General features: G+C 47.9%; 1 protein-coding gene across 1 annotated transcript; it reads right to left on the minus strand.

Moving 5' to 3' along the window:
* Positions 1 to 1,107: 1,107 nt before the first annotated feature.
* Positions 1,108 to 16,441, minus strand: SLC22A7 (solute carrier family 22 member 7). Its single transcript, XM_039706445.1, has 10 exons — positions 15,782 to 16,441; positions 13,223 to 13,326; positions 8,804 to 8,958; positions 7,076 to 7,244; positions 5,214 to 5,331; positions 4,278 to 4,387; positions 3,970 to 4,184; positions 3,299 to 3,407; positions 1,750 to 1,956; positions 1,108 to 1,574 (listed from the first exon to the last, which is right to left on the minus strand). Exons 1-10 carry the CDS (start codon positions 16,157 to 16,159, stop codon positions 1,511 to 1,513), a joined length of 1,629 nt encoding a protein of 542 aa, XP_039562379.1. The 5' UTR covers positions 16,160 to 16,441; the 3' UTR covers positions 1,108 to 1,510.
* Between the last annotated feature and the right edge of the window lie 2,626 nt (positions 16,442 to 19,067).

Consider the following 19,067-nt stretch of genomic DNA (forward strand, 5'->3'; position numbering starts at 1 on the left):
AACAAACCTGTCAACAATGGAAATTCTGAGGTTTTGAGTTGGTTAATGTCCTGTTTTTCCTGCAGACACTGTATGAGTAATGACATCAGCATTGCATACATCAGCTGGCATACTCTATAAATCATGATACATTTCTAAGAAATAAAGAACATTTTGCTTAAGGAAACACAGATAGGTCATGACCTGCACATTGCCTTTTCTTTTTCTGACAGCAAAAGGTAAGGTGTTAAGTGATTCATAGATGGAAAAAATTCAATTAAAAAATAGCTGCTGTCATAGCAGCTAAAAAAAAATTTCTTCAGGCAGCTTATTTCTACTAGGAGGTGCTCTTGGACCTGGGATTGGATGTGCCTCTCATCTGTTTTCAGATGCATCCTCAACACTGTGTGTTCTCTTCACAGTGTTGTTGTGTGTGGTTTAGCTTAAAACAGCTCACAGCCCAGGGAACCACAGAGCACCTGGGGCTCAGACCCTGAAGCCATCCCCTCTTCCCAGTTTGGGTACATGCTGTTTATCAGGATTCTGAAAGTATAGGTAATTCCCGCTGATAGATAATTTGATGGCTCATCTCTGATGGTTGCATAATTAAGCTCAAGAGGCAAAACTGTTCCATAAAGTTAAGATCAATTTGTTAGACCAATAAGCAGAATGAAGTCCAATAATGGACTGCTCAATATTCCATGCAAAGTTTCCTGTTGCAAGGTGGACTTTGGGTTTGGGATTTGTGGGGGTTTTGTTTGTTTGTTTTTGTTTTTTCTTTTTTTTTAATTTGTTTGTTTGTTTTGGTTTGGGTTTTTTTGGGTTATTTTTTTTTTCCTATAGCTTAAAGCATAATTCTTGCATACACACTAGATTTAAATGCAAAATATTTTTTCTTCTTTTCTTCTTTTCTTCTTTTCTTCTTTTCTTCTTTTCTTCTTTTCTTCTTTTCTTCTTTTCTTCTTTTCTTCTTTGTGGAAAGATGCTTGCAGCATTTTTCATAGGAAAAATGCTTGCAGTTAACCCATTCCCAGTGGGACTCCTGCATGTGCTTTTTTTCTGGCTTTGAGCCTCAGTGTGAAAACCATCCAGACCTCTTCTAAATACAAGAAATATTTGTAGCTACAGTTTATGGTTTGAAATGAACCATCAATTACCACCCAGTTGGATTTATTAGATCTTATTTGGGTTTGTGTGATTATTCTTCTTGCTGCACTGTTTCTCGAAGTGTATGGACTGTAGTTTCTGGAAGGCTGTGCACGGGTCTGGAAGGTCCAAGTCCAACAAGGCCAAAGACTGGAAGAGCTTAGCACAAGGTGCCTTTATTTCCACACCCTGTTAGACCTGAGCATCCTCGCTGCTGGGCACACCACAGGGTGGGTTCGCTGCTGCCAGCTGGTGTCCTGATCTCCTCCTTCCTCAGTTCCACTTCCCTTGGGAGTGACATGGGTGGGGAAAGGCTCTTTCCCTGGCAGATCAGAGCGTGGCTCGGTTGGTGCAGTCCTACGTGGTGGCTGTCCCACGGGGTTCCTCACTTCAGGAGGGCCTGCAGTGGCACGCCCTCGGGAGTGCTGGCTGCTGGTGGCACTTTCACTCTGGAAGAAATAAATCACGTTTGGGCTGACGGACAGAAAAGTGGGAAGGCCAACAGGCCCACTGGGGTGTGCCTCCTTCCCCTGCCACCCACAGACGGGGAGCTGCAGGCAGCAGAGAGGGATGTCCCCTCTCCTGGTCAGAGTCCAGGCGCAGGGCAGGAGGGAGGTGGCTCACCGTGGCTTCTCCACGTCCTCGATGCCCTCGGGAAGGCGCACGTTGAGCGTCTCCGGCAGCAGGAAGGCCGCGGCGCCGCTGCACACCGCCACGCCGCAGTAGGTCACCTCGGGCAGGGACCGCCACACCTCGTCCAGCAGGAACACCAGCGGGGCCAGGGCCCCTCCCAGGCGCGCCATGAAGGAGGTGTACCCCATCCCGTTCTGCCTGGAAAGGTGCAGAGCACCACGGCAAAGAGAGGGCTACTTGTGTCATGTCAGGCCTCTGCATTTTCCCCGTGATTTTCTCTAAGTGCTGAGCGGTTTTTTTCCCCTGACTTTTCCCTCTGCCATTTTCTTCTTTTCTTTCTTCATATCTCCCTAAAATAATCTATCCCAGAGATCAGCTGTAGCTGCTGTGAGAAACAGATTTATGTCTATTGTGAGAAAGGAGCTGCAGTTCCACACAAGAATACCTGCTCTAAAGCTGTTTCCACTTTAAATGTGTAAAACCCTGAGAGAATTTTCTAATAGTAAGACTAGTGAATCTTCCAACCTGCTTAGAACACATCCAAGTTCCTCTTCTCCCAGGTACTTCTAGGTAGGTGGCATACACTAGAGATACCTGTGAGCATTTTTGGTCCAAGGAAGGAGCCCTTGGAGAGGAGACCAGAAATAAGACCTAATTTTGAGGGGATGGGTGGCATTTCACACTCATGACAAGGATCCCAGGACCTGCTTGTGCATATACAGAACAAGTACTGCAGAAGGAACCAACAATTTTGTCTTTGCCAATGTCCTTGAGCATGAAAGATACAAATTGATCTGGGATAAGAAGTAGCAGATCGGTGTGATCACTTTGATTTAAATGTGGATCTTTGCCCACATTCAACAGACCTTTGAAAGCTGAAGGACTAAATGGCAGAGGAGGGTTCTCTGGGCAGGAAGGGACAGGAGTGAAGTAGCCCACAAGGCCTCCTGTGATTCATGGGGATTTTTTCAGACTTCCACAAAGAAATCATTGAGGTGATGCCCTCCACCACACTTAGCTATATCCCCACCTATGCAAATGCCAAATCTGGTGTTCTGTTACCATTCCTCAGGTATGTCAAATAAGCTCTGTTTTTCCTCCTGAAAGGCTGGTTAATGCCTCGTTTAATATCATTCAATGTCCAAAAGACTCTCAAACATGGTAGTATGTGTCCCTTGTAAAACTTGATATTTCAAGTTATTATTTTCAGATTCTTTTAACAATCCCTGACAGATTATAACAGGGAACAAAGATATTAGTAAGCACAGGTGCTTTATGGAGTGCAAAGATCTTCCCACACAATACTCCTCACCTTTCCATTCATCTTCCTGTCAGCACAACCCAGGTGAAAAAATGGGTGGCTTTCTGCCTCTCTCTTGTGAGCATAGGAATTCCCTAGGACCTGCTAGTTCCAGAGGCAAGGGGCCAGTGCTGCAGTGTGGTCACCAGCACATCCTGCTGTGCTGGTGGTCAGGGCCTGAGGGCAGCACCCCAGCCAGGCCCTGGGGGTGTGCTCTGGTGGGTGGCATCTCTTACTTACCTCAGAATGGTGGGGTAGAGCTCTGAGGTGTACAGGAAGACGGTGGTGAAGGCAGCTTCTGAGAAACCCTTGCCCATAATGGCCACTACTGAACGCAGGGAGGTGAAGGCTGGGGGAAGGAAAAGGCATTTATGGCAGCGAGCTGCCTCCAGGAAGGAACTTCCAGGTATAAGAGGGAGGAGGTTCAGTGCTCCCACACACAAAACAGGGAGCTTCGTAGCCCTGGAGCTGCTGTCTCCAAAGGCTGGGTCTGCAGGTTTAGTAAATATTAGCCCAAGTGAGAGCTGAACTGATGACAGGGTAGCTCCTGACAGTTCCCATTGCACAAAGTCTATAATTAAGGTAGGCACTGTGCCTTGCCATTGCTGGACCCTTTAGCAGTCACTCGACAGTGACTGGAAACCATCTACTGTGACCAGATTTGGGTTAGCCCACATGAGTGACCTTGTCTAAAACTTTATAATAAATACTTTATAATATTTTCTTCTTAGACCCTGATCACGTGTATGTATATCACGTCCAATCTGACAATAACATCTCATGGACACTCTTAGGGTGGAGAAATTCTCAACGAAGAATGGCCCATGGGCAAATCCATGGCTCTCCTTCTCCAGCACTGCACAACACAGACCCCCTCCCCCTGTGGCAAACAGAGCAGGAGAGCCTCTCACGCTTGGGGATGACGATGTTGGCTCCTATGCAGACTCCGGCCAGGATGAGTGTCCAGGCCTGGCTCTGCCGCCGGCCGATGCGGTTCACCAGCACGTACATCACCATCTTGGCTGGAATCTCAATGACGCCGAAGACAAACTGGGAGAGGTAGATGCTGAGCCCAAAGCCTGTCAGGCTCATGCTCATGCCATAATAAGAGAAGGCAACGCCAAACCTGCAAGGAGAGAGTGGAGATGGGGCTGGGAAATCCCTCTGGGGACTGCAGGATGAATTCCTTGCCCTGCCCCTTGTGAGTGAAATTGCTTACCACACCACACCAGAGCACAGAGAGATCTTCCTCAGGACCGGGGTCCTGAACAAGCTGATGTAGGAGTAATTCCCTCCCATGTTTTTGTCTGTTGCCATCCTTGTGAGGGCCTGGCGGAGATGGAAAGAAAGAAATAGCTCAGCTGTTCTTCTGTTAGGATGCAGACATGAAACCCCAGACAGGCTGGGGACTTTGCCCTTCCCAGCTTCAGATCCACCTTGGATTTCCCATACATTCCCTTTGCAGAACCATTCTCTGAGCATACATTTTCAGAGTCATGTCTTCCTGCAACTTTACAGATTGCCTGCTATTTTAGACCTCTTTTTCTTCTCATGGTTTCTTCCTCCCTCTCACCGACATGCCCCATGTAGCAGAGAGGTCTGTAGAGAACTGGCAGATGGAAAAGTCAGTGTTGGCCAGTTCCACCCTCTTCCCCATGTGGCTGTGTGCTGTTGTATGAAAAGCTAGCAGTGAGCTTCTTGCTTTGTTCTTAGGAGTGCATTCATTTAAAGAGTAATTATTTTTCCATCTACTTATATAAATACAAATACCAAAAAAGTCAGGCAACTGAGAGAAGTTCTTCTTCACTGCCTGTGAAGAAGAAGAGACTGCTTGTCCAAAAAGGTTTTTGGCAATTGATTGAGGAGTAAGTACCAGCAGAGTAAATGAGTTCTATTTACTCCAGTGTCCAGTCCACTGAGGCCTCCTGCCATGGCAAAAACAATTGGAAAGACACTCCACCTAATGGATGGGATTTCTGGCCTTATGGGAGCTGAGTTGGTGCTTTATCTTTAGGAGTGAATTTCTGCTTTCCAGAGGAAAATGTCCACAGACCACACTGCAGGCTGAGCATTGCCCCAGGTATCAAACAGAAGTAAAACATAGGGAGACAAAGGGGGAAAACAAGAATGTATGTCTGGATCTCCGGTTCCTTACCTCTGGTGAGACAGCAAAGTCTTTCCTTCCATTCATTCTTGCACACCTGAGCAGGTGCCTGTGGGCTTGCTTCACTTTGCCCTTGGCTATGAGCCACCGGGCAGACTCTGGGACCCACCTGCAGGTGCAAGGAGAGGAGACTGTTCCTCTTGGAGCTGCCTGCTCTCCACCCCATATCCATGGCTCTGGCATCTTCTCCATGAGACTTCCACCTAAATGTAACAGCTGTGGTGCATGGGAAGAGCAGTGGGACACCCTTTTGGCAGGTACAGGCTCTTCTACCCCTAAAGGCTGAGCTGGCTGAAGTTTCAAACTCTTACCAATTACAACTGGCCCCAGGGAATTTTTATTTACATATTTGTGCTTCCTGGGGCTCTTTAAACTTTGAAATTGTCAGCTATTAAAAACCACAATGTAGAAAGGATTCGGTGAGCTCTATACATACTTTGTTAGTTGCTAAAATGATTTGGTTTTCACAATAATCAAAGCCTTCTGCACACTGGAGTCTCCCACTAGAATGGTCCAAGACGAGATCCCTACAATCCAATGTTTGTGATTCATGTGCCCTAAATCAGATTACAGTAAAACTAATGAGCAACTGTTGTCACTATTCTAGCAGGAACTGAAAATGAAGTGTAGAGCAAAAATGTTTGGAGAATTGGTCTTGTTGAAAGTTTTCATCTCCTTCCGACAAGCTTACAACCTTGGGAAATATAAAGAAGGAAAGATGGCATTTTGCACTCATTGCCACTGTCTCGAGAGAGTCATACCATGTATTTTGGTTGTCTCATGTTTCCACTGAGTTCTGACATTGTGTCAATAATATCTACAGAGTGCTAAATTAGATTTTAATTCCATACTTCAGAGACTTTCAATTTTCTGCAATCACTGACCTTATGGGTGCTTGAAGACTAGAGTATAATTTGTTGGAGAACTAATCTCCATGAAAGATAGTAACATAAGAAGAAAAATCAAAGAGTTATGATGAAAAGGGGGGTTCCAAATGCATCTGTGAATTTCAGCACTTCCAAGGACTCAGTTTTTTATGGCAGGTTGTCCTAGAAAGAGAGCAAAACAACTTGAACTAAGAAAGTCAGCAGGACACATATTTCAGTTGTGTTGGACTTGATCAGGGAAATACCAGAAGCTGCTCTTTAGACTGCCAGTGAATCAACTCTGTATTCTAATTTGTATTACTTCACGGGGAATAATAAAATAAAATTAAAAAAAAAGATGGAAAAATTAAAGTTTCTTTGATTAAATGAACCATCTCCCATTTTAAGGCTTAGGAGATGTCAGGTATTCTTAAATAAGGCTGCAGGGGGGAAATTGCCCATATAAACCAGGTGTATTTGGCCCATCAGGATGGTTGCACACCTGAGAAAACCTTGGGAATGCAGAGATAGATGGACTTGACCTAGCCTGAAGGTGTCAGTGGCTTCCATGGAAAATTTTGTATTCTTCCCTGTGAGGTGGGGACAGAGAACTGATAAATGTTTTATCTTGAGTTTACTAAGGATTAAAGCCTGGATCTGGTTGAGTGTTCCTTTACTGGAATATCTTTTCTTTACTCTGAGCCACATCTGACAGAGCTGGCAGCACCAAATCCTGCTTCCACCTGTCATCCTAATGCCTCAGCCTCATTCCTGCCTCCTCCTTGTCCCCTTGTGATGTAACCTTGCCTCCTGGCCTTGCTGGAGAGACAATCCCCAGGCCACTCCAGTTTTCCAGAGCTGCCACACCTGGGCAATCCAGCTGCAGGACACAGATGAGTCCTGCTGGTCCTGAGGCTGCTGAGCGACTCCAAGGATCCGCAGAGGAGGCAAATCCCAGTGTGCCTCCTCCCTGGAGGCTGCACTCACCACAGGCAGACGATGCTCAGGAGACAAGGCGCTGTCACGGCCACCAGCAGCCAGTGCCATTCCCGCACCAGGTAGGCTGCCAGGGCCAGCAGCATGTTCCCAACGCTCCAGAAGATGCTGCTCAGGATCCCGGTGAAGGTGCGGTGCCGGACGTCCACCCACTCCATGCCTGGAAGAGGGAGCAGCATCCAGCTGGGACATGCAGGACTTCTCCAGCAAGGGAGGGCCTGCAGGGCTTTTTAACAAGGGCAAAGCAAGGGAACATCCCTGCGCTGCTCCTTCACAAAGTTACACTGCTTGGCTGATATTTGGAACATTTAAAATACTCAGCCACAGTACTTAGGTTGTTGCAAAGCTGTCAGTCACTAAAATAAAACTTCAGAGAAAGAAATATTGGACATGTGTTAAGGAACAGTGCTAAAACCACTCTTGGTGATATTTTTTTTTAACCCATTCAATAGTATTGGTCTTCTTCATCAACCAGATTTTTTTCCCCCTAACCATCTTTCCTGCACAGTTTCCCATTTCTCTGCCCACTCATGATTTCAGATTAAAGAAATAGACTGAGAAGAATTGTTGTTCACATGGAGCCCACCCAGAGCAGACAGCAGCAAAAGTGCAAAGGCAGCTGGGGGTGTCCTTGTCTGTGTGTGTGAACTAAAAGCCAGTTTTCCTCCAAAGGTTTGGACATCTTGCTACAACCTCTAGCAATCAGAAATGTCCCTCCCAAGCTTCACTATGACTTGCAGAAATCAACCTTTATAGCAATAAACAAACACAGCAGGCCTTGGGATTTGTCAAGTCTTGTGTGGGCTTTTCCAATACTGAAGCCATTATAGCTTGATTTTGACTAGGTCTGCAAAAATCCTGGAAATTTCTGCTGCAACTCTTAATTGTTCGTGGGTACAGTACTTTTTGCCCAGTATGTCCCAACTGTATCTACAAAATTATCCAGTGTTTTACTGGATATCCTGAAATCTGGAGCTTGTTTTTATCATGTAATTACCTAAATCCTTCACCTTCAGTTTTGCCTAGCTCTGTGTGGTTTTTTAAAAATTCTTTTGGTAGTTCTTCTCATTGTAAAATACAGATTGGCAGCTTAGGAAAGCTGTGAGCAAACTCGAAACTGGAAACACCCTGTAAGTGACACATGTGCTGAGGACAGGGCAATGCTGCTGAATTGTCCTAACAGTGTGTGCTTGAAAGGTGAGAACTTTGCACGAGTGGAAAGGGGCAGAGACTTTGGAGTATGGCTTCAATTGTGATGATACCTGACAGTAATTGGGTAGCTTGTTGCAACAAAAGTACTAACAAGTGGTTGTATTTTGAGTAGACTGTCAAATATTAATTAGACTGACAGCAAATTGTAATTCTGGGATCCCTGCAAGGGGGAAATTGCGCGCGCAGTACAGGCTTTGTACGAGAACTTTGTAGGAGGAAAGGGGCAGAGACTTCGGAGTATGGCTTCAGTTGTGATGATACCTGACAGGAATTGGGTAGCTTGTTGCAACAAAAGTACTAACAAGTGGTTGTATTTTGAGCAGACTGTCAAATATTAATTAGACTGACAGCAAATTGTAATTCTGGGATCCCTGCAAGGGGGAAATTGCGCGCGCGGCGATTTCCAGACCGCTGTTCCTACCACGTCTGCCCTGCCTGCCGGAGAAATCCCTTCCCACCCACTGCCTGCCAGGAGCCCCCCTGGCAGCCACAGCCCCCCACACTCACCCAGAGGCAGGACAATGAGGGAGAGGCCGCTCAGGGCCACCCCGGTGAGGGTGCGTGTGACGGCCAGCATGGTGTAGGACACGGAGGCGGCGCTCAGCATCCCCAGAGCCAGGGAGCACACCAGGGACAGCTGCAGCATGGTCTTCCTCCCGAACCTGCCACGAGCACAGCCTGGGTTACAGTGGCTGGAAACCTGTCACGGGAGCAGGGTTTGGAGTGGGCAAACCAGAGATTTTAGAGGAAAATTAAAGGACGCAGCGTCCTGGAGAGGAGGAGGTGGCTCTGGATCAAGCTGGTGCCACAGTGGTGCAGTCCCGTGCAGAGCCCACCCCATAAACATTGGGAGTCTCCAGTGGAATGACCAGTGCTGCTCAGAACAACAAATCTGGCTCCCTCTCCTGGCCAGATCATCAAAAGCTGTGATGCCAGCTTGAAATCCCATGTCACACCCTGCTCCCTCCAGTGTCCATGTCCTCCTCCCATGGCTTTCTCAGGACTGGCCACTGCCACCACTCTCAAGGAGGAGACAGAGCCGTGACACTTCCACCCTGCTCCTTGGAAGGGAAATGAAGGAATCCAATTGTCTGCCCACATGTGCAAATAGCCCTGAAATCCTAAGGGGTTTCTGAGGAATCTGCCAGGATGTTGTTGTTCCCCTGGGGTTTCCTTACCCCATTGTCCAGAGTCGTGTGTGGAGAGTGTGGAGAAATACCAAACATCAAATGCACACAAATGCAATGTAAATGTATATAAAGACACACACTCTCTCACAGACAGAGAAACATGTCTGCACGTATTTCTACACAACCTATGAAAATCTAAAAATCCAAACGGACCACAAGGTGTTGGTGTCCTGATGAACATCAGCACTGCATGTCAGGAAAGCTTAGGCTCAAGCAGCAATAACAGATTAAGCCTGCCTGCAGGTGATGTTCAATCCACAAGGGCTGAAATCCTGCTCTGATCCTGGCATTAGGGCTCTCCCAGTGGCCCCCTGAGAATGATTGCTCCAGGGGAAAAAGTGGCATGCCAGGACATGATGCCACAGTAACATCACACACACTCTCTTACAGACAGAGAAACATGTCTGCATGTATTTCTACACAACCTATAAAAATCTAAAAATCCAAATGGACCACAAGGCGTCATCTCTTAATGAACATCAGCACTGCATGTTAGGAAAGCTTAGGCTCAAGCAGCAATAACAGATTAAGCCTGCCTGCAGGTGATGTTCAATCCACAAGGGCTGAAATCCTGCTCTGATCCTGGCATTAGGGCTCTCCCAGTGGCCCCCTGAGAATGATTGCTCCAGGGGAAAAAGTGGCATGCCAGGACATGATGCCACAGTAACATTCCCAAAAATAATCAAAAATTACTTCATTCAGCAGCTGATAAATGAATCTACTGGCAAAACCCCCCAGCTTGTGGCTTGGGTACAGGGAGTTTGCTGAATCTATTTGAAATTTAAGCTGAGACAATTTGTAAAAGATATTGTGATGCCCCTGGGTCAGAACAGGAAGCACCCAGAAACCCCCCAGAGCTGGATCCAGTTTCCAATGGGAAACTGCCCAAGAAAGAAGATGCATTTTGTAAATGAAGATTTTCCTTGAAAATGCAGTAAGGAGGGTATAAAGCCATAATTTTCCCTGCAGGAGTCAAGGCAGCTATTTAAGAAACCATTACTGGGCTCTCAGCAAATGCACACTACCTGCTAGGAAAACCAGGAGTGAGCTGCCAGGATTCAACTGCAGGATATAGGGAGGCTGCTAGAAATAATGCCATTAAAATTGTCTTCAAAAGAGAGTGGAAGGAAAGCACAACTTCTGAAAGATTGTAGAAAATACAATTAAAGGAGCAGACTGCAGAAGCATAAAAATTAATAAAAAAGCCATTTTCATAAAAAAAACCCAACAATCTGGAAGTCTGCCAAAGCATTATTGAACCAATTCAGTACAAGGACAAGTATAAAAGGAGTCTTTGGAGAAGAGCAGACAATAACAGAAACAATATATGTGTATTTTTGCATGCATTTGTTCACAGTGAAGGTTTTTGGAGGGTTTACCTGGGAAAAATTTGTCAGTAGAGAAGTTCTCAAATCCAAATATCTGTAATGGCTTAGAAAAAACCTGAACCTGAACAGCAGCAAAATGCCAGATGATTTTCCCCCTGGAACACCAGAGATGAGATCTCTGCCTCACTGTTAGCACAAAGAAGTGGGATCTCATCTCTGTCAGAGAAAAGGAAGGTTGCTAATGGGAGGTTGACTTTAAGAGGTGATAGGGGAGATGTGGGGGGTGACATCTGAGGTTTAACCTAAAGATCCTTAATTTTCCTCGTGCTTCTCTAGCCACTACTCATTGCTGTGTGGATGTTTGCCCAGAGCAAAACTCTGTTTAGCTGTGAAATGCCAAAATCTTCCTGCTGAGTAGCTGTGGTCAGCCCACAGACTCCATTTTAAATGAGAGGTTTAAATTGTTTCTCTATTTTAGATTAATCTGCCCTGAAATTCTGTTTTCTGAGTCTCTCATCCAGTCACAGAGTCCTTTAGCTCCTTCTGCAAAGTCTCCACCCTCCAACCTCATCTCAGCCAGACTCAGCATCCCCTCCCCACGTGCTCCCTTCCCAGATTATTTATAAATGCACTGAAAGGCACAAAAATCCAAGGCTGCTCCCTTGTCATAATGGGGCACTTGCATCTCCTCTCTTCTTCCTGGCTTTTACTTATTTAGTCATGCTGAGACCTTCCTTCTTACCCTGGGGCCGCTGAGTTTCTGAAGGAGTGTTTGGTAAGGACTTTGAGGTGGTGTCTCCTCTGCTGACATGCCTGTTGATCCATGCAAAGAAATCCTGTACGTTTGTAAGGCTTGGATCTTTTGGGAAACCCCAAAGGCTGATTCTTCCCTGGTGTTTCCCACCTCCCCCTGGGGCTCTGGCTCCACCTTCCAGAGGAGATTCTGCCAATTTGCCTGGTCCAGACTGAGATCAGGCTGCCTGGCACTCCTGAGATCTTATTTTGAGACCAGTTAAAAGCTTTTCTGTCCCCAAGATGCTGCAGGGCTCCAGGATAATATCTCCTTACTCCTGGCATTTAACTGGCATTCCTCTGGTGTATTTCTCTCTGCCTTCTTCTGTCAGCTTATTTCAAAGCTCCAGCTCCAGCATCTGCCTCTACACATTCTCCCACTGTGAGCACAGACTCATTCATGTCTCACACCACAGAATTTTTATTTCCAGATGCTCCTTTTATGCCTTGATCCTCTGCTGGCTCTTCCCCCTCACAATCCATTTGTGAAACAAATTACTTTTCATTTTGTGCTACCTTGTGTTATCTTCTTTTCTGCCATATTTTGTCCTGCTCCCTTTCTCAATTCTGAATTTCTCTCTCTCCAGCTGTGCTATAAAACTATTGTAGATACAAGGCCAAGGCACACAGCTTGGAAATCATGCAGGTGTCTCGGGTCCTTGTACAAGCGTAGCCATGTTCCCATGGGTAAAGATATGGATGTAAAAATTCCCATCTGCAGCACTAAAATCTCTGGGTCCTTCACACTTCAGGTTCCCCTCTGCAGTGATTTTGCAGCTTGCTGTACTCTAATTCCTCCCAGAGGAAGGAAATCAGGAAGCAGTTTCCCAAAAATGAATAATGTACAGGGAACAGCACATCCCCACTGTGTGCCTGGACTCTCTGTCCTCTGATGGTTTTCCTGGTTTTGCTGTTTGCAAAAGTATTTAGGTTCTTATCTGATGCCCTTCCTAGATTATTACTTGGATTTATTTTTCAGGTTTATATTGTCACATCCCAACATTTAACCAGAGAGAGCAGATTTGTTTCTGTTTTCTTCATTGCTTCACCTTTTCCTTAAGGAATTAAATACCTCCCTGATTGTAAAGAATCTCCTTTACCCTGATTCTCTAGGAATGACAGAGTCAGATTTTGCTTGCTGGAGACTCTTTAGAGCTATGGCAAGCATTTGCCCCTCCCTTGGGTGTCATTAGCCAATTTGTGTATAATTTGCAAGGAATTAACCCTTTTAGCTTTTTTGTCCAGCTTTGTATCAATCAGCTTACTCCATTTTTAGACTGAAACTGGTCTTGCAGACTGGATTTTTTTGTTTGTTTGTTTTTTTTATTGCTCCTGCAGCACTTCTGACCACAGTCAGCAGGGCACCTGACTCCTAACCAAGGCCAGAGCTGCCTCTCTGATCCGGGAAGCATTTCCTGGCTCACTGGTCCAGGAAGCTCTTACTCCCTGCATGCCTTCCCAGTACAGCCTGAATCCAATTTCTGGGAGGCTGGATCTCCCTTTGCAATTGCCTTTTCTCCTTTCCCCGCCCCTCTGACTGCCTGTTGAAGGTCCCATGTGTGAGGAATTCCTCGTGTGGAGCTGAGGCCGCGGAGGAGCAGTGGGAGGGATCAGACCTGTCGGAGAGGTACCCGAACACCATGGCCCCCATCGTGACGCCGATGAAGAAGAAGGTTGCTGTTGCCTGGTTCAGCCCACGCTGCTCACACACGAGGTCCCACTGAAACACAAGGCCAAAATGACACTTAGTGCCCAGCTCAGTCCCTGCTGCCTTCTCAGGCTCCTTCATTCCAGTGGTCAGACATTGCATCTTGCAGTTTGTACCTGCTGAGTGTGGTGGATGGATGGAATCCTGCACTAAACTGCACATCAGACAGTGCCAGGGGCCTGGGAAATGGAAAGCTGTGTCTTAAGTCCCAGTTATCCACCCCCACTGTGAGAGCCTCTCTGAGAACACTTCATAGAATCACAGAACTGTAGAAGATGCTGAGCTGGAAGGGACCCATCAGGGTCACCGAGTCCAACTCCTGGCCCTGCACAGAACATTCCAAAAGTCACCCCAAGTGCCTGAGATTGTTGTCCAAATGCTTCTGGAGCTCTGCCAGACTGGTGCTGTGACCACTGCCCTGGGGAGCCTGTTCCAGTGCTCAACCACCTTCTGGGTGAAAAACTTTTCTCTGATACCCAACCTAAACCTCCCCTGACTCAACTTCAGCCCATTCCCATGGGTCCTGTCACTGGTCACCACAGGGAAAAGATCAGTGTCTGCCCCTCCACTTCCCCTTGTGGGGATGTTGAAGACCCCAGTGAAGTCTCCCCTCAGTCTCCTCCAGGCTGGGCAGACCAAGTGACCTCAGCCACTCCTGCTGTGGCTTCCTCTCCAGCCCCTTCACCATCCTCGTGGCTCTCCTTTGAATGCTCTCCAACAGCTGAATGTCTTTTTTACATTGTGGTAATGTACTCGAGGTGAGGCTGCCCCAGTGCAGAGCAGAGGGCACAATCCCCTCCTTTGACTGGTTGGTGATGCTGTGCCTGATGCACCCCAGGACAGGGCTGGGCATCAGAAAACTGCCCTGGGGACCACACATGGAGAGTTCCTCACTTTCTCCTCCTGACCTGTGCAAGACCTGCCCAGGTGCAAGTCTCTCCCCCAGCTTGTTGGGGGAGATTCAAGCTCATTGAATTCAATGGATTCAAGCTCATCCCTCTGTTGTGCCCTGAGACTGCCCTGGTGAGCTGGGCATTGGCAGGGTGTCCCACTGCAGTGAGCTGTGACACCCTCAGCGAGCACTGGGGAATGTTGTGGTGATAACCAGTTTTATCTTGCCCTGACCAGTTGCCTTGGAAGTTGTCTGTGCAGGGAAGGAGGAGGGCAGAGGGGAAGTAAGGTCAAATACTTGCTCTTAATACTAACCTATTGATTTCTTACTGAGGAGTTGGTTTGGACATTCATCCTAATCAAGTTAATGAGCATGATTTTACTTTCTTGGAGGTGCAAATATCACAAATCTCTACAGAATGCTGCGGCAAAGCCGCAGAGTTAATTTTTTTTCTCTGTGTGCAAATGTGACAAAATTTAACCATCAGCCCAGACTTGCAGCCTCTCTGAAGAGGCCAGCTAGACCTCGAGCAGCCTGTCTTGCCACAAGGGCAGAATTCCAGAGAAAGCCCTGATCCCTTGCAGGGGTCCCGAGGCTGCTGGCCATGGGAGCAGCATCACGAGGCTCCATGCTGCAGAGTACCTCCTTCTGCCCTCTCCCTCAGCACTGCCTCACAGCTTTCTCCAGTGCAGAAATAGGTGCAGACCCAGGGCACCACGACCCTCACCCCTGTGCCTGATGAAAGCAGGAGTGGTTGGGTGGTGGGGAGGAAGCAGCTCCAGGCTAAGGCTTGTCCCTGCTCCCACTGGGACAAACCAGCACAATCATTCTAACCCAGCTGTGCCCCTTTTGCCTGACCAAATTTCCCCTTCCCTGAGACCTTGTGTGATTTGGACTGTTTCCCAAGGAAAGTAAAGCATTAACACCCAGAGGTATCACTGCTAGCCCTGGAAAAGTGTTTCAGAAGGTGGGTGGTTAATATTTGATGGGCAGGAACCTTTTGTAGGCTCAAGGTTATAGCTGGTTAAGAGTGGAAGACCCTCAGAGAGAACATTTGATTTGGGAGAGATATTGGTGGTAAGAGAGGCAGCACAACCCTGGGGAGAAGAGAAGGAAGGTGAAGATCAGTGAGGAGGGGTGGCCAAGGGAATAGAAGTTATAAAGTGTTTGGAAAACCAAGAAAGGAAATCAAGAGCTCGTGTGAAACCCTGACAGATGCAATCTTGTGCAAATGCCACACAGAGAAAATCCTATATCTGTGTCCTTCCACTGCCATCTGACCCCTCCCAAATCCCTCAATCATCTGGAAAAATTAGGATGATTATAATGAGAAATGTTGGCATCAATCTAAGCAAGATGAGATGCTCACAAAAATAATATTAATAAATGCTCGCTCCTATACTGAGCTTCAGAGAGCTTCCCCCTCCCAGGACATCTTCTCTGAACAGATCATGTCCACTGGTTACAATGCACAGATTGCCCTCTCATTCTGTGCACTCAGCAAACAACTCTCCATCTTCTCATCAAAGCACAGAGCTAATTTCAATTTTGGCTGGATCCCAGGCCAGGAATTACCTGGGTGGAGATGGTGGAGGTGAACTGCGAGTGGTCATAGACCCATCCGTGCTGGCAGTGCTGGACGATGGATTTGTTTTCTGGTTGCAGAGAGGAGTTGAGCAGCAGGTGGAACTGGGGCTGGGAGAACATCTCACAGGAGCTGAAAGTGCCGTCGGGCTTCCGAGGGATGCTGATGAGCAGGACTTCCTCCATGGTGAGATTCACAAACGCCTCTCGGTGTGGAATTGCACAGTGGTGAGAGGGGGTAGCAGCAAGAAAGTTGTGCAGCAAGAAATGCATGGGAAGGTTGATTCTTGGGAGGCAGAGGATAGCCAAAATCAAAATCTGGAATCTGCCAAAGCCCCCAGTTTCCAGCAAGAGATCCTCAAATTTCATCTTTGCTGTGGAGTTTGCTCATTCAGAGCAGCTAGGTACCAAGGAGCAGCAACATGAGCTTGAAAAGCAGCCTCTGCTCTTGGGGCTCAACTTCCCATGGCTTTTCATACAGCCACCTCTTTGGACTTTGAGACCTTGCTGAAAGGTGTCAAAAGTCACAGTGGAACTCTCCATTTAGGGTATAGCCAAAGAAATTATCCTGTGTGCCCACAGCACATCCCTTTCAAACAGAAGACACAGCACAGGGCACCTGATCTTTTTGGAGTCCTTTCCTCCTGCTGTGGTTTTGGAGAGGGACATCCACATTATGAAGGGAGGCCGTGGGGGCAGCACTGTGAGAGCACTCTCATTTGTCATGTGAAGGTCCTGCAGCAAACTCTGCCTGGTGTGAGCTGGTCACCAGCCAGACCCACTGGACTGTGACAGAGGCCTCGGGAGGAGCAGGGGTGTCCCACTGTGTCAGGGCATCCCAGGACACCAAGCTTGGCTCCCGAGCACCAGCCAAGTGTGTTTTGGTGTGGTTTCTGTCAAGCCCTTGGAGCAGGGAGTGCAGAGAGGCTGAGAGGCTGCCTGGAAGAGAGATGTGTCTCAGGGTGGATGCAAGCAGGGAGCTGTGCCCTTTGGGTGAAAGGGTGGGTGAGGGCCACCTGCTCACCTGTGCCCTGCAAAGAATGGAAAAAGTGGAGATGTTTCCCCACAAAGTGCTTTTCTCCACCTGGAAAGGTGTTTTCCCAGGACAAGGGCAAGGAGTTGGTGAGAGCTGCATGCTGGCACGCAGAGAGGCTGCGCCTGTCGTGCTGGGGGCCATGGCACACTCTGCAGGGTCCAGCCCCGTGCTGCTGTGCTCTGGGGACCGATGTGACAGCCAGAGGAGTGAATGTGCAGCACCTGACAGGGCCACAGGTGCTGCTGCCTCCGCTGCACACACTGGGGATGAGATTGGGGCAGTTAAATTCAAAGCAGTGGGAGAAGGGGCTGACTCTGCCTGGGGTCCCTTTCCCGCAGGTTTCTTCCCACCTGGGGACAGGACATGAGCCTGCTTCCCTTGCAGCAGTTGCTCTGGGCAGACTGGCCCCATGGGGATGGCACATCCCAGAAGGTTGTGTCCCAAGCTCAGGGGGCAGAGCATCACACAGCAAGCAGGGGCAGCATCCTGCAAAGGCTACCGCTGAAGAAGCAGAGCAGTGCAGCTGCTGAGAGCTCGCTCTAAGTAATCTCCCACTGCATTTTCACCCTCTGTACCTCTCTGCTCGCTGTCTGTGCCCTCCCTCCTCCACCAGCCCTGCACTCTTGAGTGTTGGTAGGTGCTGAAGAATCATCTCCAACCTTTCTCCAAGCTGTTGCCCCAGGACATGCTCTGCTTTAAAGCAGCTCCAGTTTGGGCATTCACTGTGAAAACAGGGTCCTTTGCTGTTGGGATGCAGGCACAGCAAGGGTCTGGGCTCAGGGAATTTTGGAAGTGGTGCTGACTGCCAGGTGCTGCCAGGAGCTGCCTGCCTGCACTGCCTTGCCCTGCAGCCAAGGGCTGGGGACAAGGGGCTGTAGAGCAGCAGGTAGGGATGAGGAGATCCAAAAGAGCTTTCCACAGGGCTCCTGCTGTGGCTGACGGCCCAGACTGTGTTGTCCAGACATTGAGTGCTGCGAGGGCACAGAGCAGAATAACATGACGGTCTGTGACCTTAAGAGACCTTTTCCCTTTTCAGCAGCATACCTGGCCACCCATGTTTCACTAATGTGCTGCCCCAGTGCCATGGTATGAGCCATTTCAGTGTCCATCCCGGGACAGGCACAAAGGAAGCACACAGGAGTGAAGCAGGGACACCTGACAGTGCCGTGCCTCCAGGATTACTGTTTAAACTGAAGTTGAACTAAAGGACAAATTATTTTTTTCATCACCAGTCTTCTAAGAGCAAGGGAGAAAAACTCTAATTGATGTGCTGCTGAATATTTAAACTGCAAACAGATCCAGCCTCCCCATCAGAAATGAGATTATGGATCATTGTTCTGCAGCTCCCGCGCTCTGCTGCTTGTACTGCATTCCTTAAAATGTACATTGCTCTATTTCTTCAACCCAAATGTGTTTCTTTAACCAGTCACCAGCTTTAGTTAATGGCCAACACATGTGCAAGGTCTGTGACTGACTTGACTGAATTAACAACTTGGTTAATTAGATCTGGCTCAAACTGCTTGAACATGCCTGGTGAGAGCAGTCAGACTCCTGGGCTGCTGCTGTCACACATAATGCTGAAAGGAAGAGTTTACGTTTTACTTCACACTTTCTTCTGCAATCTTTCTTTCTGCTCCTTTTCAGGATGCCATCTACTTGTTGAGAGGGGTGGATTATTAAATTACTTGGTCACTAAGGTGTTAGCTTTTCTGTTTCCAGCAGCAATTTCCTTCTATGGAGCTGCAATAGCCTGGATGGTGCAAGGAGTGAAGGAGATGATTTGCTCCTTTAGCAATTGTGGCTGGAGATCTGATCAGTGCTTGCAGGCTGGAGCTTTAATGATAATTTTCTCTGTTCTCTCCAAGTCAGTGCCATGAAAATTGTGTGCATCAGAGCTGCTGAGGTGGACTTGCTGTCAGAGGGCAGAAGAGTCCCCTTCTCACTGCAGCTCACTGCAGGCTCTGATGCCTGCAGGAGGGAGATGTGACACAGAGGAAGGCTCCATTTTTTCTCTGATTTGTAAAGGCAGGGAGATCCCCAGAGCTGGCAGTGCCAGCTGAGGATCCCTGCAGTGTCAGTCTAAGGTGCACTGTGCTGCAGCAGCGTGTCCAAATGCTCTTGGCAGGATGTGTGCACACCAGATTTTGTAGCTCAGTTGGAGAAGGAGAAGGTGCAGCCAACAAAGAGGCCCTGGGGCTCCTGAAGGTCTTTGTTTGGTCAAAGAAGAAAGGGAGTTTATGC

The sequence above is a fragment of the Passer montanus genome, unplaced genomic scaffold, assembly GCF_014805655.1.
Source record: "Passer montanus isolate IOZ18808 unplaced genomic scaffold, ASM1480565v1 scaffold192, whole genome shotgun sequence".
NCBI lineage: Eukaryota > Metazoa > Chordata > Aves > Passeriformes > Passeridae > Passer > Passer montanus.